The sequence below is a fragment of the Eretmochelys imbricata genome, chromosome 6, assembly GCF_965152235.1.
Source record: "Eretmochelys imbricata isolate rEreImb1 chromosome 6, rEreImb1.hap1, whole genome shotgun sequence".
NCBI classification, from domain to species: Eukaryota; Metazoa; Chordata; order Testudines; family Cheloniidae; genus Eretmochelys; species Eretmochelys imbricata.
In genome coordinates this window covers 82,228,994-82,250,946 of record NC_135577.1, presented here as the reverse complement: position 1 = coordinate 82,250,946, position 21,953 = coordinate 82,228,994, and the positions used below count along the sequence as shown (strand labels likewise).

General features: G+C 39.7%; 1 protein-coding gene across 2 annotated transcripts in view; it reads left to right on the top strand.

Moving 5' to 3' along the window:
- PRKD1 (protein kinase D1) overlaps nt 1-21,953 on the top strand; it is a 299,918-nt gene that overhangs the window by 190,332 nt on the left and 87,633 nt on the right. For both annotated transcript variants that reach the window (XM_077820323.1, XM_077820324.1), the window contains exon 3: nt 19,133-19,264. In XM_077820323.1, coding sequence (XP_077676449.1) covers nt 19,133-19,264 — 132 coding nt within the window. The remainder of the gene's footprint in view (nt 1-19,132; nt 19,265-21,953) is intronic.

Below are 21,953 nucleotides of genomic sequence, written 5' to 3'. Positions count from 1 at the left end.
TCTTTATGTGTTTCTGTCTGTCTGTCTGATCCTCCATCATGTTTTCTAAATATTTAAAAAATAAATAATAATGTCTTGCCTTTTCCTTTGCATGGCTTAGGAGAATTAACTTGATTAGTTCATTAGGGTTTGGTTTGTGGGTGTGTTGTGTGTCTCTTGTTAATAACTTAAATAGGTCATAGGTCTGGTCTCCACTTAAAAGTTAGATTGAGATAGCTACAGCACTCAGGGATGCAAAAGATCCCTGAGCACTGTAGCTCTGCTGACCTAACCTCCTTGCCCCCCAACCCCCAAAGTAGACGTAGCTTGGTTGACAGAGGAATGCTTCTGTTGAGCTAGGTTCTGTCACCTGGGGAGTTGGAGTCCTTACAGAGGCAAAAAACACCGTCTGTCTCTGTAGGAAACATCTGCGCTACAACGCTACAGTGCCATAACTCCTGCACAGTAGCTGTGCCACTGTGTCACCTGTGGTGTAGACATGGCCATAGAGTTTAAGGCCAGAAGGGACCCTAGTATATCTAGTCTGACCTCCTGCACAACATAGGCCACTAAAACCCACCCAGTTACCCTTGTAATGATCCTAATAACCTGGATTAGACCGAAGTATTACAGCTCTCTGGAGACTAAACTATTATGTGCCAGAGGCAGAGAATATGAGAGACCGAGGTTTACCAATGCCTGAGGCCCCTGAGCAGTTGAGAACTGATCTGATGAGATATGCCTAGATGTAGAAAACACTTACTGGAGGAATGCTAAATTGGAGTATGGAATTAGATACTTAGTTTTGATAGTGGTGAGGTCTTTTCGCTTGCAGAAATGAGCTCCATAATCTAGTCCAGTGTCCTGTGTCTCCTGCATTCCCAATCCTTCTCATTTGGGTCAACTCTTCCACAGTTCTAAGGGAATATAGATATTGATGGAAGTTCATGATCACTGATAAAGAGGTATAGATATTGTGAACTTTATTAATTGGGGAGCCAAGACAGAGAGAGTATGTATTAGTGTCCTGTGTGCTAAGCAGAAGGGCTACTTTGATTTGTACTAATTTGAGCTTTCTTAGTGTATGTGGTTTGATTCCTAAATCTGAGCTGCAGTTATCAAGCCTAGATATCATGAATGTGTGGATTACAATGTTCTATGCTGACCAAAAGACTGGGACTTGGAAACCTGGTTCAATGCAAAGACTTAGTCATTAAAGTTCTTGTTGCCTTAATTCACCTCTATGTAAAATTTCAGATATTTACCATGTTAGTGAAATGTTCTGAGGTCTGTAAACATATTGGCTAAGAAGTAATCAAATAATTATTCAGTAACTTTGACAAAATAATTCAAGGTAGTGGTAAAGCAGCTGCATCGCTAAGTTACTCTGCACTAAGTTACTTTGTAAAGCAGTTGTTTACGCCAACTTTGTAAATGCAAGATGGGCATTTATATGAACAATTAAAATAATGAAAAGATTCAGTTTATAGTAGACAAACTGGGGAATCAAAGTTCCAAATTATATTCAAGGATAAACAGGGGAGAGAAGTAACTGAGTCATAGTTCAATTCCAACCAAAAAAATAAAAATAAAAATGAAAAAGTCATAAAAGAAAATGTAATTGGTCAGAAAATATTTTTCCCAGGATAGCTGTCTAATTAAGCACAGATTTTCAAAATTCTCTCTTGTTATAAATTTTACACTGCTTTATATTAGCACTTGTCCCACTCATACTGTCACTTTATTGCATCTAAGTCCTACAGCAACTGTAAAAATTTACTTGTAAAATTTGTTGATAACTTACTTTGAGGATATTTTTCTTTAATGTTACTGGAAGAGTTTCTTGTTCTATCCCAAAATAAATACAGAATGTTTGTCAATAGTGCACATATATCATCTTATGTAAACAAATATATATTGCACATTATATTATACCTTTCTTTTCATTATTACACTCTAAAATATATTGAGCTACATACTATTGTAAGATTATTGCAACATGAAAATCCTAATTTGCAATGCTCATTGATAAGTCACCTGGGCTTTGCAATACTGCATTTTATCTTTGTCCTGAAAATATGTTTAAATTATAATGTACTGCTGATTCACTATGTCTTTCTGGAAGCAAGGACGACTTGGAACATTGAGGAAAATTCCCTCAGGACTTGCCACATGCCTTACCTTGTCTTTAGGTATGCTGATTATTTAGAGTGCTCAGAATCCACCCTATTGGATGTTATGACATCCTACTGTATTTCTTCATACAGCCTATACTACTCCTGCAAATTAGCCACCATGGCTGCCCATGGAGAATTCTCTGAATGAATTCTATGGCTCTCGGCAGTGTCCTGACCTATACTTGGGGCCATTTGTTTTCAGTTTTTATTTTATTTAATTTTTCCTGGGAATTTATCAGTATTTATCACCACCAAAAAAAAAAAACAACAGGTGAAAATCAGTGTAAAAAACTATTAATAATTTTCTAGGTGAATATCGGGATTTATTTTGGTGGACAGAAAGACAGAGGGGAAAAGTATTCAGTAGATTAATGCTTTGAATTTGGTTCATTAGTGTGGTTTGCTACAGAACTAAAATAGAACTCAAAATACAACGCCACCTCTGAGTTTAAGAAAACAATATATCTCTAATCCCCAAATAAAACTTTTCATATGAATAAACAGATTACTGTTGTAGATGTAGAGCTATTAACCAGTAAATATTTACATTTAATAATTGGGCCACACCATTTGCAGTGCACATATACTCAGCTTCATCCTTTTCTCCTGTTTTTTTCTTTTTTTAAAACTTTTGAATACTTCGCTGTGTTCTGAAACATATTCTGATACAGATTTTCGTTTTCTTCCCATTTTAGTGTGTCAAATCTTTAAACCGTTATCTGCTAACAGCTTGAAATGTGTACATGGTGGGTGTGAGATTCATCAGTACGTTCAGATATTCATGCACTTCAGAGCTTGCTTACGTGTTTGTTTGTTTATTGTGTGGATCTTCTGGACTAATACATAGCCTTACTTCAACAGGCAGCTTTACATAGACTCACAGACTAATATATTATCATAATACATAGATCTCATGCAATATGTTGTATTTTCCTAACAAAACAAGTTATTTTTTTATACATTTGAATGATACAAAAATAGGGTGAAAATCAGAAAAAATGGAATAATACTTTTTATAAAACCCAGGAATATTTTGGTAAAAATTGGTTTAAACTGAAAATTAAGGGGCTTACCTATACTGTATTTGGACTACCCCATCAGCTAGGTAGCCATATCAACAGCTATTGGTCATTGAGGGGAGTCCTTGGTCCTTTGCTGTGTACTGGTTGTCTTCTGTGCCTTGTTGTTGTTCAGCGGTCATACACAGGAACTGGAGCATGTTAGTTGTAGATTGAAGTACTGTTGGGGAGATTTCTGGTTTCCAGTCTTTTATACAAGGATTTCATGTGGGTGAACAGAGAAGCTGTGTTGGAGATAGAGACTTTATTTGTCCTCACCCACGACTGTGTCAAGAACTACCCACCTAAACTCTTTTGGCTAGTGTAGTCTGATTAACCAGACTGCTTCTCCCCATTAGTAGTCCTTTCAGTTGATCATCACAAGAAGTTTGCTGTGTTATCTGTGGGAAAGATAGAATGCCTCCAGGCAAGTTTTCCTCTGTTTTGTGAATGTGTATGAACCTTGGGATCCTGCAGACTGTCTGTTTCTGACTGGGTACAGAAATATCAGTGGTTTCCTGGGTTTACTGAAACTTAACTGCATTTCTGTCTCCTGTCCATCCTAACTTCTTAAAATCAGTGAGGTGGTTGTGGGGCCATTGCTAACAGGCTTATTGGTGACTCATTTTATTAAGGAAGGGTGCAGACCATCTTCACATATGTAGAGGATCACTCTCTCCTCACTTCAAAAAAACCCCAAACTTTTCTGTGTGCTTGCCAGTTATTTCCCTGTCACTAGTCTTCCATTTTTAGTGCAAGTAGTTAAGAAGGTAGTTGTTTTTTCAGATTCAGTGTTCCTTGACACCAATTGCATCCTGGATAGGTGGAAGTCATTGATTTGTCCTTCCTTTGGAATTGGTAAAACATGGTACTCTGGGGTATGCAATGGGTTAATAATTTAGCCATCTGGCTTCCTTGGTAGTACCAGACCTTAAGATTTTGATGCAAAACAGTATGAGCTGTTCCTTCCAGAAGTTCCAGATGAGTCTAGATCCCACCCCATAGTGATTGCTGCAGTTATCTCTAGAATAGAGGAGTCAACCAGAAGATGGTGTGGTTGCTTAGAGAGTAAAATATTCCCGTTGGTGGGAGGTTAATGTTTTGATATTTTGCAAATATGCATACCATGCTTTTATTTGCCTTATTAATGTAGATTTGTTTGAAAAATATTGAGCCTCATTCTGGTAGGTGTCAGCGCTACCCACTTTTGGGGGGGTTCGTTGTTGCACTTCAAGCTGACAGATGCTGGAACTGCCTTACTTTGTAGATTTCATTCTCCTTTAGCTCATTTCCACGCATTTAAAAAAAACAAAACAAAAAACCTTGAAACACTACTTTTCAATTATAACCACTTATAGATCACTTTGTAGATAAAAGAGGATGGAAGGCTATCTTTTTTATGTTTTAGGTATGAAGTCATAGACTTTTAAAATATTTTGTCTGTTTTTATGTTGCTGGATTTTTTAGCTGTACTCTGTTTGAAAGTGTATCAAGCAGCACCTGAGTGGTCTGGGGTTAATGGCGTACTCAATAGTAAAATTATTCAATTAATATTTTTAAGATTAAAGTTTCAGCAAAGTAGACATTTTTAAAGTTACATCAGTTAACACTGATAACTTTGAATTTTGATTTCTATATGGACAGAGGAAGAACGAGTATTTATATATATATATATGATATGATTTTGGCAATATATTTTATTTACAGTAGGTTTGGAAAAGGATGGTCAGGTTGAAGAGTGAGTTCCATTTCAATTATTGTTTAATATAATGTCTCTCTATTTCCAAAGTAGCTATAATTAGCTCCATATTTTTATTTCTGATTATGCAGTAGACAAACTGTCTGCTGCACCCAAGGTTTGCTTAATCCACATCTTAGTTTTTACCAGGCTCAAGCACACCATCTTTCATTTTTTCTTTTTTCTTTTTGCCTTCTGTCTAGTATGATATACATCAGTCGCTCTGTTTTGAAGTGTTTTGTGTATGATCATTTTGATCTACTATAACAAATCTCTTTCAGAAATAATAGCCCAATAGATTATTCAAGTACTGTAATTCAGCAGCCTACTCTTTAAATGACCCTATCTCATTTGAAGGGAAGGCTTTGAAGTCCTGAGCCAAACTCAGAACTCATGATACATGCTGTCCTCTATTTTTTTTAAATGGATATTTCATTACATATTTGCCCTTTAACTATGGCAGTATTGTCAGATTAGCATGTTGGATCCACATCAAGTGCTTATTTTATAATGCAAAAAGAATTAATCACAGAAAACAAAGGTCCATATGAATACAAACACATTTTTGTGAAATTATAAATACATTTTATGTCCCTCTATTAGAATTTCAAATGAGATATTTAGCCTTCGCCCCCTCCCGCCCCCAGCTTTATATAAAACATGGATGTGGATATACTGCATCGTATGTGGTTCTGTCTTTGTACAATACTTTGAGGGCCTCTGATTAAATGCATTATATATAATGACAAGGTATTAGCAATATCACAGTTATTTTTATGGATGGGCTAATTGGTTTAGTTAAAATCAGAAACCTGCCAAAACATTTGGTCATCCCTAAAAATGAATCCAACATAATTTCTTTTTTTGAGGCTCAGAGAAATTTAGTTAAATCTTCTCTTTTTCCTCCTGATTTTTTGGTTGTGACTGCCGCTGAAATAGTCTAGTGCTTCCTTGGTTATGAAATCACAGATTGTGCAGCATGCATAGGATTTGCCTTTGTCTCACCAGACTCCTGCAGAACCCTTTGTTGCCTTGCATTCCATTACTGACCTTTCCTTTCACCTCCAGCAGCTGCAACTGACCCCAGCCAGGTGTGGTTCTAGGGGTAGGCAAGCAGGGGGGTCGCCCTGGACACCAAATTCCAGGAGGTGCCATTCCACTGTGTGGCTCAGCTTTCGCTTTCACTCCTCTCTCTGATTGGCCAGTTGATTGGCTGGCCTTTTATTTGCTTGGCTTCTTGTGGAGGCAGCAGGCAGGGCGGGATGTGGTGGGTGGTCTCTGAAAATCTTTTCTGCCCTATCCAGCAAAATGACTAGGGCCACTCCTGGACACAGCACTCTGTTGGACCCACCTTCATATCCCTTCTATTACTTGATGAAGTGGATTAGACCAAACAATTGTGGTAGATTCTGTCTTATGCCCTAGTATGCTGTCTTTAACAGGATATTTCCTTGTATTGCACAGGATATATCCATCCATATTGGATGATTCAGAGAAAGGCAAAAAATGCCTCATGATAGGCAAATAAAGAATAACCTTTCGTGCACCCTGAAGTATGAGCACATATGCCAAAACAAAAACTAACAAAAAAGCTGTAGCTATTACCATTATTTTTACAACATTTGTATCCATATTTGAATTCTACCAAGCTCTTAACCTCAGAGATATTTTGTTGCAGTGTGTTCCACAGATTATGCATAAATTTTATTTTTAGAAAGTATTTCCTTTTATCAGTATTAAGCTCATTGCATTTTAATTTCATTGTCTTTCCTCTTGTACTGTACTTGTGTTATGAGAGAAGGTAAATAGGAGCACTGGCTCTAATGTCTCTGTACTGCACTTTATTTTGCACACATTTATTGTGTTCCCTCTTACTCATTTCCTCCCTAAACTAAACCACCCCAATCTTTTCAACCTCTCCTCATATTGAAGTCTCTTCCATGCCTCCAGGAATTTGTTTCCCATCTCTGAATTTCTTCTTTTTCTATTGTATCTTCTTTTCAGATAGAGTGCCCAGAACTAAACACAGTATTACAAGTGAGGACACACTACTGATTTATATAATGGCATTATCATGTTTTCAGTATTTTTTCAATCTTATCTGTTTATATATCCTGCATGAAATCCTGGTCCCATTGAAGCCAATGTCAAAACTCCCATGGACTTCAGTGGAGTCAGGATTTCACCCTCAGCATTTTGTTTTCTTGACCAGCACTACTCATTTAGCACAGATTTTACATTAAGCTGCACACAATGATTCCCAGGTTTTATTTTTTCCTGAATTATTACAGTTAATTTGGAGCCTAGCAATATCATTCAAATAAGTATGACTAGTTCAAATTTACATTATTTTCTTTTAGTCAACTGCATTTCATTTGCTATCATGTTGCCCATTCACTTAGCATTGGTAGGTCCCTCTGAATTTCCTCAGTTTTATCTAACCTAAATGATTATGCTGGGTCCCAGCTGAGTCAGGAATTGGGAGAGCACAGTGGTATACTGTCATATTTGTTTCCCTCTGGGTCTCATAGTCCTGTGCAAAGAATTTGAGGCCTGGGACCAGGGCTGGATTAACCCATCACTGGGCCCTCAGCAAATATATAAGGATATTGCTTAGCTAGCCCACTCCTATCCAGCTCAGTCAGTGACTGGCTCCTGCTGCACAGACATTGCCCTATTAATTCCCTTATGTCTACCCCCACAGGGCTCCCCACTGCCCCTGTCATCTACCCTGTGCAGACACCCACCACCATTCCTTTCCAACTCCTGGATGATGGTTGGTCTGGTTCAGATACTGGAGCAGTAGCTGGCCCCAAGGCAGCAGAGAGGAGAAGCCACTCTGGCTGCCCCACCACTGCTCGCCCCTCCATCATGACAGGGAGAAAGGGGGGTGCAAATCTCAGTGAGTAGAATTGCAACCTGCTGCACAGGGTTGCAGTGCCAGTCAGATTGGGTCCCCCCCACTAATTGGGCCTTGGGCATGTGCCAGGGTTGCCTGTGCCTTAATGTGTCCTGGCCTGGCACCATGATACAGGAGAGCATCTCTATTCAGGAGAGCACTGGAAGAAATGATTATGTCCCATTGACTTCAGTGTGACTTAATCACATGCTTAAATGCTTTCCTGAACTGAGGCTTTAGAGTCCAAGACTGATTTTGATGTGTAATCTACACATCCATGAGTAAAAACAATAAATATCCAGATAATTCATGAGTTCATAGACAGCATAAACAACAAGGAGTCCTTGTCGCACCTTAGAGACTAACAAATATATTTGGGCATAAGCTAGCCCACAAAAGCTTATGCCCAAATAAATTTGTTAGTGTCTAAGGTGCCACAGGGACTCCTCATTGTTTTTGCTGATACAGACTAACACGTCTACCCCTCTCAAACCATAGACAGCATAGTTTTTCTTCAAGTGATAGTCCCTATGTGAAAACAATGAGGAGTCCTTGTGGCACCTTAGAGACTAACAAACTTATTTGGGCATAAGCTTTCGTGGGCTAGAACCCACTTCATCAGATGCATGGAGTGGAAAATACAGTAGGCAGGTATAAATACACAGCACATGAACAAATGGGAGTTGCCTTACCGGGTGGGGTGGGGGGTCAGTGCTAATGAAGCCAATTCAGTTAGGGTGGATGTGGCCCATTCCAAATAGTTGACAAGATGGAGTGAGTATCAACAGAGGGAAAATTATTTTTTGTAGTGACCCAGCCATTCCCAGTCTTTATTCAGGCCTAATTTTTGGCCTGGGCACAACTGTTTCAATATTCTTCAATGGACTGTAAATATAGTAAATCAGAGAGAAACAAGTATAAATGTAATGGAGGCATTGTGTTTAGTGAATTTGTCTACCATATGATTTTAATCCAAATCAGACTGATTATAACAGAGCAAGATATTATAAGCTATTGCTTTACTGTCAGTCATTTGAATTCTTTAATATGACTAGTCAATGTCCATTTTGGATCCATCTCTTCAATGAACTTTAATTACAGTACTCACTTTGTTTTCCTGTGCTAAATGATTATCTCTGAAGTGCAATTTTATGATTAGCAGAAACTGAATATATAAACTAAGCTAAGGCTGATTTTCCCCTTGGGTATAAAACAGGTAAATTCATAATGAAAGGATGCTGTGTTTGGATTCAAATGAATGCAAAGTCTGTTCTGCTTTATAGGTTGTATTTTTAAAACTGTCTAATCGTTCTAAAATTAACAGAAGAATATTAAAATTGAACTTTAGAAATACAGAAGTTAAAGATGAGTCATATATATTGGCTATTTATGAATATTAATATTTTTCCTCTCAAATTAAGAATGTATGTATATATTGAGCAAATATTTTTGAATGATTTAACCATCTAGATTTTATTGCTTATGCCTCAGTAACAGAAAGCTGTGGTGGATAAATAAGGATATTAATTTCATTGTGGAAGTTCCTTGTAACTAAATTTTACACAGTTCAAAGGTGTTTACATAAATGTCAAGAATACATAGTAGACAAAGGTTTTCCCCATCTAAGTTTCCCTATCTCAGTATAGATTTATTTGTATTAAAATGGTACATATTGCTAATAAATTATTTTAGATTTGGACCAGGACAAATTAACTTTAAAGAAACAAAATGGGTATAAATCAATTCTCGTTTTCCATTCAGAGAACAAAACAGTGGCACAGTCATTCTGTCAGCTGTGTACGTTTAATTTCCAGGGAAGTCACAATTTCCATTGAATGAGATGATTGGGCCCCAAACATAAAAGTTAAGCTTAGTATAAGCCCCATTCCAGTTCAGAAATCCAGGGTCAGATCCTAAGCTAGTGTAAACGGAGCTCTGACAATTTATACAAGCTGAGGACTTGCCTTGCACTGGTTGCCAAAAGGTCATATCAATGAAGAACAAAATGTCTCCCTCTGCTTTTCTATAATGAAAGAAAAGTGTAAATTCATTAATCATTATGACTGGATGAATGAATCCTTCCCAAAGTTATTTTTGTTATAATGTCCATGGTTTAGTATGACTTAGAATTTCTTAGGGATGTTTGAAAAGATGGCAACAAATGAGTTCTGAGTTAAATAATAGCCCATTATGAACTGAATCCTGCAACATTACCAAGCATAGCATTTACTACTATGAACAAGCTTAAGATTTTGTCATGGTTACTTTTAGTAAAAGTCACGGACAAGATGTGGGCAATAAACAGAAATTCACGGAAGCCCGTTGCCTCTCTGTGACTTTTACTAAAAAATAAGTGGGGGCGGGGAGGAATGATAGCTGGAGCTCTATGGAGTGGGGACTGGCAGCCACGACCATTGGAGGGAGCTCAGCCCTGGCACAGCCATGTGGGGGGAGGAGGTAGGTGGGGCCAGCCCAACGCGGTGGCGGGGAGCACACAGCCCTGGCTCCAGCCACTAACAGCTGAAGCCAAAGAAGTCACGGATGTCCTGTAAAGTCACAGAATCCATTACCTCTGTGACTAAATCGTATCCTTAACTATGAGTTAATGACTCATATTTTTAAAGGTATTTAGACATTGAGACACTCAGCCTAAATATTTTTTTTCTGTTCTGAGCCAGCTTTTATTTTTACATACAGGCACACAGTGAGGAATCTGAAAGTTGAAACTTAGAATGTAAATAGTCCATGTTAAGCCTTTACTACGTGTGTGTGTCTGCAAGTGTATATATAATAATTTAAAAAGTTACAAGCAAGTGAAAAATCATTTTTGAACAGTTATTATAATTTAAAGAAGACCTAATAAAATCCTGCTCCTTTTGGGCTTGTCTTCACTGGAAAATGAGGTCATCATAAAACATGATCTTGGATCATGACTAAACCTTACTGAAACTAGCTTGCAGAATGATAAATGTGTCTTCACTAGAGAACTGGGTGAATAGAATATACTGCAGGCATGCAGCAAGACCAAGTTCACTGCTGCTTACATTTTTATTTTTCCTGACTATTTTTATTTGAATTCTGAACACTTAATGCTGCATTAACATAATGTTTTGCATTTAACTTTGTTACAGATAAAATTGTTCTGTTTAATATTCTGCTTGCAGTCTGAATTAAACAACAAATAGAGTAGGCCATCACTATGTAAATGGTAGAAAGCTCAATTTTTATGCTGAGTGCATGAGCCATGATGACCTGTCAATTAATCTGCAGGGACCCCAGCTGGATCAATTACAGCTTTAGTAGAAGGGATGTCAATTCTTTCTTTACCACTTGAGTCAGCCTGGGAGAAAGCGAGGATAATACTGACAAACAAAATCAAAATGAGAGGATGCACTGAGCAACCAAAACTTGTCATCAGTTTATCCATTGCAGGTGGGACTGAATGCAACAGTAGCAAAACTACTTATGGAAAAATTAAATTTCAGATTCACTTCAGTCACAATCTTCAATTCTTTTAAATCAATAGCTAATTTTGGGTATAACTAAAAATGAATTTTTCTTCCGTTAATTTATCAAACTTAGAAGGCCAATGGCATATTGGGTTGTATTAGTAGGAGCATTACCAGCAGATCGAGGGAAGCAGGGCTGGCCTTACCATGAGGCGAACTGAGGCGGCCGCCTCAGGTGCCAGACTGTGGGGAGGTGCTATTGGGACCCAAAGTGTAGAAAATTGTGTCTGCTGCTGGTGCATATGTATTCTCTCTGCTACCTAGCAGAGCAGTACCATGAGAGGAGTAGAACAGGAAGAAGGCAGAATTGAAACCTTTCAAAGTTTTGGCCCAAGCGAGAGGGCATGGGGGCATCATTTGAGCTCCCCGCCTCAGGTGCCAAAATGTTGTGGGCTGGCCCTGGAGGGAAGTGATTATTCCCCTCTATTCGGCACTGGTGAGGCCACACCTGGAGTATTGTGTCCAGTTTTGGTCCCCCCACTAAAGAAGGGATGTGGACAAATTGGAGAGAGTCCAGCGGAGGGCAACGAAAATGATTAGGAGGCTGTGGCACATGAGTTATGAGGAGAGGCTGAGGGAACTGGGGTTATTTAGTCCGCAGAAGAGAAGAGTGAGGGGGGATTTGATAGCTGCTTTCAACTACCTGAAGGGGGGTTCCAAAGAGGATGGAGCTAGGCTGTTCTCAGTGATGGCAGATGACAGAACAAGGAGCAATGGTCTCAAGTTGCAGTGGGGAGGTCTAGGTTGGATATTAGAAAACACTTTTTCACTAGGAGGGTGGTGAAGCACTGGAATGGGTTACCTAGGGAGGTGGTGGAATCTCCATCCTTAGAGGTTTTTAAGGCCCAGATTGACAAAGCCCTGGCTGGGATGATTTAGTTGGTGTTTGTCCTGCTTTGAGCAGGGGATTGGACTAGATGACCTCTTGAGGTCTCTTCCAACCCTAATATTCTATGATAAATAAAAGTTATTGCATTGTTCAAAGTCTATGCTGTGCCTTTTCTGCATTGTATCTGATATCTAATATATCATTCACAAATGAGCCTAGACAAAAATTTCTCACTAAGCCCTGCAATTTAGCAGTCCATCCCTGCTCAGCAAAGCACTTAAGCATGCGTTTAACTTTAGATACATGTTCAATTCCCATTGACTTCAGTTGGACTTAAGGATGTGCTTTAAATTAAGCATGCGCTTATGTATTTTAAAGAATAGGGATGGACTTTAGCACATGCTTAAATGTTTTGCTGAACTGGAGCCTAAGTCATTTTTGTTAATCATAATTCTCCATTTAATAAGTAATTTGATTACTAATATTTTAACAAAAATGCTGTTGCATTTTCAACTGCCTATATTACACCTACAGAAATAACCACTGGAATATGGCAACTAGATTATGTAACAGTTTCAGGTCCAAACCCAATAGACAATATACATTAGTTTTGATTTACTTATGTGTTCTGGCTGATGACACAGAAGGCAAATTTACTTTGACCAGTGTAATATCTCACTGGCCATCAAACCAGGCATAGATTTAACTGAAAGTTTCAGGCAACACAAACATTTAAAGATTATTCCTATGAACACAGAGCTTGTTTCCCTAAAATAGTTGAATTTAGAACCTAAAATATGCACTGTGGGATCAAGCCCTGAGAATAACTCACACTGTTGTCAATGGGAGTTGCCAGCATGGAACACATCTCAGGATCAGTTCCTTACTTTGGATGTGTAGATGCCAATTCGTGTTCAGTCCAAGCCAAAGTAAACTCTTGAAGCAGTCTGCTAAATAATGTAAAATATATTTTGATTATTTTTGTTTATGGATACCCCAAGGCCAACATTGACTTAACAATGGAGCTGACCGCTTTATTCTGAAAAACCCTAGAGCAATAACTCCCCGCAGTTGTTTTTCTTAGGTGATCTAAACCTTGGTTGACTGAAATGCATCTGAATAAATGTATATTGTTTGTCTGCAGCCCATGTTAAATAATTCAAAACTATTTTAATTCTGAATCAGGATGTCGTAATCTATTGGACTGTCTATAGGAAGGATGCAGTTATTATGCCTGGAATATTAAATCATTTTTACATAGTCTATTAGGAAAATCCGAAATTGGAAACTCCGTACAAAACAAATGACGACCCATTCATAAAGGCTTTTTGACTGGAGTGAATTTCTAGGTGATTTGGGTTGCGTAAAGTGGAAAAGGATTTGTTTAATTCCATAGTAGTGAGTCATTTGATCCCATTTTTGATTTGATATGATGAAGATCTGTGATACAAATTCCCAAGTCTAAAAGCTAGTGTGATTAGACAGAGCTAACACTATTTCTCTGTAGAAGTTCTAAGAAATGTTTTTACTAAGTGGTGCAACCTCATACAGAGACAGAACTGACTTAACTACAGCTGGCCTTTATTATAATCAGCTCTATAACTACTGCAAAACCTCCCCTTGATTGGTGTTTCAGTTCTCTCTCCATTAATGTGAAAGGACTGGGAATGGGCCCAACAGTGGTTGGGTCTCAAGACTTTATTTGGATTGAACCATAAAAAATTAGCATGACATTGTGTGATGTATTACTTAGGCCTCAGTTCCCGAAAGTATTCCTATTCAGGACAGCATCTAAGCATGTGCTCAATCCTGTTCACATCCATGGGATTTAAGCACATACTTAAATTCTGTTCTGAACCAGGGCTGATTTAATCATATGTTTAAATCCTGTCTTAAACTGAGACTTTAAGGATTGTCATATCTTGTCTATCTGTTTTATGTAATGCCCATGAATGCAATATCTGATCAATAAAATTATTCACAGATTAGTACTGTGGCACAAACTCAAACACAGCTTTAAAAGACATTTTTGTAGCTTCAGCTGCATGATTAAAATATAAATACACCACTTTTGTTCACACCTCCAGGGATATATCGTCTTTGCTAAGGCCCTGGCTTATCTCCCTGTAGTACGCTTTAAAGCCTGTTCCCGATCCTTCAGATTGTCAGTTTCACTCCCACTCTTGTAATGAGGCCAAATAAATCTTTGATTCAAACCAAACAATTGAACACTGATGATCTGGAACCAAAATGTCTTTATATACTGTAGCTGCCTATTCTGTAGTTTAAGCTAATCCCAAAATGATTATTCTAACTATCGTAGCTGTTCCAACAGTTGGAATTGTTGCACCTGTCCCAAGAGGATTTGAAATTTACTTCAACGAGTGCAGGCCAATATATGACCTTTCTGTGAAACTTCCTATTCTTGAGTGATTGCACATCTCCATTCCAATATAGGTGTGTGTGTGTGTTCCGAGTACAGCCACCATAAATTTTTCCCTCAGTGATATCCACCGGGTCAGCTCTGTGCCTGCTGGTGCCACACGTCCATAGCAACGGTATATAGGGCATTGGTGTTTCCATGCTCCCTTAGTTCCTTCTTGCCACCCAGGACAGTCGCTGGAACTTCTCTGTCCTTGTTCTCACAAATCTTCCTCAGCGGACTTTGTTTCCTACTTTGTTGTACATAGTTTTATTCATAGTTAGCTAACTTTTCTTTTGTAGTCGTTAGACTTAGTTTCTCTGTTTTAGCAGAGTTTCTTTTGCTACCAGTGCCAAGGCATGGCGCTCCTGTCGCCATCTGAGAACCTCGGCCACCTGAGAACCTGAGAACCATCTCTGGTGCTGAGGAAGAAACAGAAGAAGATGTTCCCCGACTCCTAGCCAGACATGGAGACCACAGCGGAGTGCGACCTCTGCAGGGCCATTCTGCATCTCCAGCAACTCAGGCAGTGCCATTCACTCCAGCCACATTGCAGGTGCCATTGAGCTTGGCACCGATCAATCCGTCAGCACTGGAGGGGCAGCACAGTACCAGCACTTCGGCGGTACCATACGCGCTGGAGACTTTGGCTGCAGCTAGAGACCTGCTCCTGCTGTCGGTGCTGGTGTCGCCAGTGGTACAAGAGCCAATGGTGTCGGTGTCAGCAAGCAGAAAAGCTACTGGCTATAGCTCGGTACCAAGGCCCTCGGTATCATCTAAGGGGGAGCTGGTCATGATGTCCCAGTCCTGGTCTTCCCTGCCTTGGTACTGGTCACTGGAACTAGTGGGAAATGCTCCTCCCTGTTCTCCAGACAGCGATTCCTCATCATCGGAGTCATATATCTTCCACAGCAATTGGCCCTGGCATGCAAGTTGGTACTACCCTGTGATGGACCTGGGCCAGGCATTCTGTCAGTTGCTTGGCCTCCTGGATAGTGGCAGGTGCCGTTACAGTGGCCCTTCTGGAACCCATGGGCATTTCTCCTTACACAGGATTCTCAATCGAGATGCTCCTACTCGACGGCCTCTGAGGGAAGAGTACTGCCGCCTCTTCGAGCAGAGCCTGATCCAGGCTCCAGTACCAGACCAGTACTCACTACCAGGAGCTAAAAACCACATGACCTGGCCGGTGCCAAAAGCAAAGACCAGTGCTCCCGGCTGGTGCAGGATTCCTTCTCCTCTTTTCCTGACAAGGCCTGTGGCAGGAGCTGACATAGCACCCTCCCATGACAACTATAAGGATGTTCTTAAGAGAGTGGCCCAAAACCTGGGCATCCAGATGGAGGAGGTTAAGGAATCCTTCCCTCTTTGTTGGACATCTTGGCTGCAGCAGGCCTGTCAAGAGTGGCCCTTTCCCTCAACAAGGCCATCAGGGACCCAGTAAAAGACAAACCCCAGCATCCCTACCTCCCACAGCCAAAAAGGCCAAAAAGAAGAACTTTGTCCTGGCTAAGGGATATGAATTTTTACTTACTTATCCTCTCCCAGAATCCTTGGTGGTCTCAGCTTCCAATTAGTGAGAGCAACAGGGTTTACCATGAGTGGCCCCTAAGTCAAAAGACTCTAAGAAGCTAGACCTGTTTGGGAGAAAGGCCTACTCAACTGGGGGTTTGCAGCTCAGGATCACGAACTAACAAGCAGGTTATGACTTTAACATTTGGGACTCCTTGTTAAAGTTTAAGGACTTGATGGGCCAAGAGGCCAGACACAAGTTCTCCTCTTTGGTGGAGGAGGGGGAAGTCTTTAGCAAGGGCTTCCCTACAAGGGACCCTGGAAGCTGCAGATTCAGCAGCCAGTTTCATGGCCTCCACAGTGGTTATGCATAGAAGTTCCTGGCTCCAATCCTCAGGCTTCCCACATGAAGTCCAACAGACCCTCCAGGATCTTCTCTTTGAGGGCACTTTGCTCTTTTCAGAGCAGACAGACTCTAAGCTCCATGGCCTCAAGGATTCCAGGGCTACTCTGGAGTTCCTGATCTTATACACCCCAGCATCTATGAGAAAGGATTTTATGCCCCAGCCTTCCTTCTGGTTCTTCCTTCCACCGGCCAAGAAGGACTCACAGAGGAAGAGGAGCAGAGACTTCAAGCAGCGACCTGCACCCCAGTCGTTCTCGTCATCAATGCCTGCTTCCCCAAGACATTCCAGGCACTCTAAGCAGGCCTTTTGATGGGACTCAGGGGGACAGTGTGCCAGCCACAGAGACTTTGGATCCAACCTGCACTTTCTTTGCAGACCACTTGTTCCACTTCCTTCAGGCATGGTCCCGTATTATTACAGACCCTTGGGTACTAAGCACAGTAGAAGTGGGATATACCCTCCAATTCAATTTTCTTCCGCCCATCCCATCCCCCTTCCCATCCCTCTTCAGGGACACTTCTCATGAGCCACTTCTAGCCCAAGAAGTGCAGTTGCTCTTACAGGTGGGAGCCTTGGAAGAAGTTCTATAGAATTTAAGTGATTGAGGGTTCTACTCCCATTATTTTCTAATCCTGAAAGCCAAGGGAGGTTTCAGACCTATCCTGGACCTGTGGCAGCCCAACAGTTACCTCAAGAAGGTAATGTTCCACATGGTCTCATTGTCTTCCATCATCCCTTTCCTAAATAGAGGGGACTGGTACATCAGCCTTGATTTGAGAGATGCTTATTTTCACATTTTGATATTTCAGGGGGACAGAAGGTTCCTCAGGTTTGTTGTGAATCACATGCACTGCCACTTCACAGTTCTCCTGTTCTGCCTATCGGCAGCATCATGAGTGTTTACAAAGCACATGGTGGTCGTAGCAGTCTCCCCAAGGAGGCAAGGGGTTCAGGTTTACCCTTACCTTGGCGACTGGCTGGTCAGAGGCTGGACTAGGGCTCAGGTGGAGTCCAGCATACATCTCATCCAGTCAACCTTCTGGGACCTAGGCCTGCTAATGAATATGTAGAAATCTACCCTTTCCCCGGTACAAAGGATAGAGTCCATTGAAGTGGTGCTCAACTCTGACCAAGCCAGAGCCTTTCTCCCAGAAGGGCAGATTCAGGCAATCATGATGCTTATAGAGCACCTCAAGGAATGCCTGATTATAACAACACGGAGTTGCCTGAGGCTCTTGGGTCAAATGACCTCATGTACTTACATAGTTCAGTACGCGAGACTTTGACTTAGACCTCTCCAGGCATGGCTGGCTTTGGTGTACTCAAAACACCACCGTATGAACACAATCCTCAGGGTTCCTCACCCCGGTTCTCATCTTCCTTGGTTGGTGGCTGGACCCGCTGGTGGTTTGCGTGGGCGTTCCATTCTCATGGCCCCATCCATCGCTGTCCCTCGTCACAGATGTATCAGCACTGGGCAAGGCGCACACACACCTACATTGGAATGGACACGTGCAACACATCTTGAAGAACAACAGTTATGGAAAGGTTAGTAACTGTTTTTGTTTTTTTAACATTTGACTAGGCAAATGGTAACATGTTTCCTGTTAAGAAATGGTCTGCATCAGTGGCCCTCCTTGATCCACTTTCATTTTCCGTATTTGATAACGACTTGCAGCTACATGCTCCCATGCAATGTATCTGAGCTTCTGCCTATTTTCACATAATGATGCAATCTTATAAAATAGTGCTTAGAAAAATGTCTTGAAATTTGGTTGAATCCTTTGCTAATTTGTGGCAGAGGTTTAATGCACCAATTATTCTTTATGCCTTTGCTAGAAAACAGATAATACTCATTCTAGATTACCAATATGTTATTTATCACATTGCCTCAAAGAGAGTCTTAATAAATCTGGACGAATGTAGCAACTACCTCATACAACCATTATGAAAAAGTGGCAAATAATCACACCTTTAAATTTTGATGAGAACATTTAAAACAATTTAAAAATAAACTTAAAAAAATCCTTGGCCAGTACATTAGAATATACTATAAAAATGAAGGATTATAAAATAATGTAAATGACAGGCTTGGACATGAGTACAATAGATATTATGAACAAAGATTTCATAAATACACACATTTTAATAGTTGTGTATATGATAGCTCTGGTAAGAGATCAATATTATTCTAAGCAGTACAAAAGTTAGAAAGGAAAGTATAAAAGTTTGCTGCAACTTTAGTGCAATCTGAAGTACTGGCAAAAAAAAACTTGGAAGCACACTTTTACATTTTTCTAACATTCATTTTGGTATGGCTGATAGCTCCTAGCATTTCATCCTTGGAATAGGATATTATATTTACAAGCAATTGCGAATTCTTACTTCTCTTTCTATAAATTAAATTTTGCACGAATAAAGAATAATTCCATTTACAATAATGACCACAAGAGAGAAACTCAAGATAGCAATGATTATATTTCAATCATATCTGAAAAAAAAAGAAATATCAAATTACCTATTACAATAAAATATCATGTAATGATACAGATTTGTTATGGTATTAATTAGCTTTATCTTTTATATGTTCTTGTTTTTACAGCTTCTGCCACATTTGAAGACTTTCAGATCCGTCCCCATGCTCTGTTTGTTCATTCATACCGAGCACCAGCTTTCTGTGACCACTGTGGAGAAATGCTGTGGGGTCTTGTGCGTCAGGGACTTAAATGTGAAGGTAAGTTAGCATTTGCTTTCCAATCTGAGTCAGAGACTGGAGTCAAGCATGCCACTCCTGTGCTTGACAGTATTTCAAAATAGTGTGGGCACCAGAACTATACTTCTGGTCTCCAAGGGACATCCCATAATGCATTGTGGAAACTGGTCAGAATATAGTGAGGCTGGAGCTAATCCAAGGTACTTCGAGTACTTACTGAGACAGCAAAGCAGTACAATCAGTGCAGCATAGTGCTGTGTGAATATATGGAGTAAAATCCTGGCTTCACTGAAATCAATGGGAGTTTGATTTCCATGGATCCAGGATTTTACCCATGGTTTCTAATTCAATATGGCTGTACTGGTGCAAGCACAAGAGTGTGAACACACAGTTGGTTTAGTTAAATTGGTTTAATTATGGTGGTATAAGCAGTAACAATGCAACTTTTTTATATAGACAAGGCTTTTGATGAGTAAGTAGAAATTCTGCCATGTGACAAAGAATGCTTCCTTATTTAAATATTCCCAGCAAATAAAGGCAAAGATATTAATGATGGAATTCGTATAAAGATTTGAAGGTAAATATTTTCATGGTTTGTGCTATCTCCTATACTACTATGTCAAGTAAATCCACTACCATTTCGCTAGTCAATATGTAAATGCACCCTCAGTTAAAATTACTAGGAGTCGTGTGTGTATGAAAAAGAGCACAAAACTCATTGCATACCTATTGGATGGCTTTCATTTCAAGGGACAATCGCACAATGTAGATCCAAAGTTCCCTATGTTCCACATTAATTTGGTGTTCATTCCCTTTTTGCTATTAAATATTATTTACATTAAAAATAAGAATATGTAACTGAGATTATAGTCAGATTTTTTTGCACTAAAAAACGAATCCCACATGTTAATTTTCCTCCATGAATTTATTTTTGTTTGTTTTCTTCATTTTGGGTATTTGGCAAACACTGCATATTTGAACATAGGCAGGTTGAGAGGCATGACTCATTGTTTTCAGCAGGGGCTACACTGATCAGGGTTACTCCACCACCAGCAGGGGGATGAAACACTGGAATGCGTTATCTAGAGAGGTGGTGGAATCTCCTTCCTTAGAAGGTTTTAAGGTCAGGCTTGACAAAGCCCTGGCTGGGATGATTTAATTGGGGATCGGTCCTGCTTTGAGCAGGGGGTTGGACTAGATGACCTCCTGAGGTCTCTTCCAACCCTGATATTCTATGATTCTATACTCCAGCCATTAAGGAGAATTTTTTTTAAAATGAAAAATAAATTTGTTTTTCTCATTGTCTTATCCAGTTTTAGGCCCTGAATCTTTTTTAAAAATTGTTTGTGGCATCTCCATTATCTTCCCTAACATTAAGTAATGCAAAGCCATCAGGCTCAATGGAGTCTTATGATTTGTACTCTGGGTGTGGTTGGGATGGATATGCTGGCAGAAAGTCAGAAAGACATGTGAATTTGCCTAGAAGTATATTCACTGTTGAACAGAGTCCTTATCTGATTAATCTCACTCCCCTCTGAATTTGCACATTTAAATGTTTATAATTACCAGAGTAGATTATTTAGGAGGAGGAGTTCAAAAGGCGTAAGCCATTATTCTGCTGGGGAAATGGGATCTACTCTCTTCCCTTTTAAAAAAGATATTGTGTTTAAATAAAGAGTAATTTTGTATGGTTTTCTGACCTAACTCATTGATGAACTGAGATGACAGAAAAAGGACATCAAGAAAATAAATATAGCAATTTCTGGAATAAAGCTAATAATGGAATAAAAATATTGTGGGAATTCAAAACAAGATGCTTAGTATGACTAAAGTAACAAGTATAGTGATGATGATCTTTCTCCTCCTGGCCTAGAATAAATGAACAAATGGTAGCTGAATGACTCTGAATCTAGGGAACCTTTCTTGGGACAACACAGTAAACTTTCTGAATGTCTGCTGCTTTGGAAAGTCCAGCTATTTTATGAGTACATTTGCAGTCCTTACTCTTCAAGATATCCAGACTTCTTTAAAGGGAAAAGGAATGTATATCCCATGTCATTCATAGACAAATAGTAATACTGTTGGCTGCAAAATATTGTACTGTTGAAGTGCAAAGATAACTAGATTTACTACTATTGATCACTTTTATGTGTTTAGTTACAGGCTGTGTTTATACTCCATAATTTACAATAGCCCAGCTGCAGCACGTTTGGTGAAAATGCTCTAAGCTGATGGGAGAGAGCTCTCCTGTCGGCTTCATAACTCCTGCCTCCATGAGGGGTAGTAGCTATGTTGGCAGGAGAAGCTCTCTCACTGACATAGCGCTGTCTACAATGGCATTTAGGTTGGTATAACTTACGTTGCTCAGGGGTATGGATTATTCATACCCTTGAACAACATAATTTATACCAAAGTAATTTGTAGTGTAGACATAGCCTTAGTGTTTGATATTAGTTGTTTGTTAATAATAATAATAACTTTTTAAAATCTCATGGGTCCAAAATCTTATATTGACTGGCATCCTCTAGAATGCCACTGGGTTCATTGGGATTGAACTGGATAGAAATCAATAAAGAACATGAAACTTTTTTGTCAGCTTTCACTTTCCCCTGTCTTTATTTAGCCATAACCTGGTACTGCTGTCTCCAATTTCAAATTTTCCTCCCCTCACACCACCAAATGCCAGCCTAGGCTCTCTTCCTCATGAGGT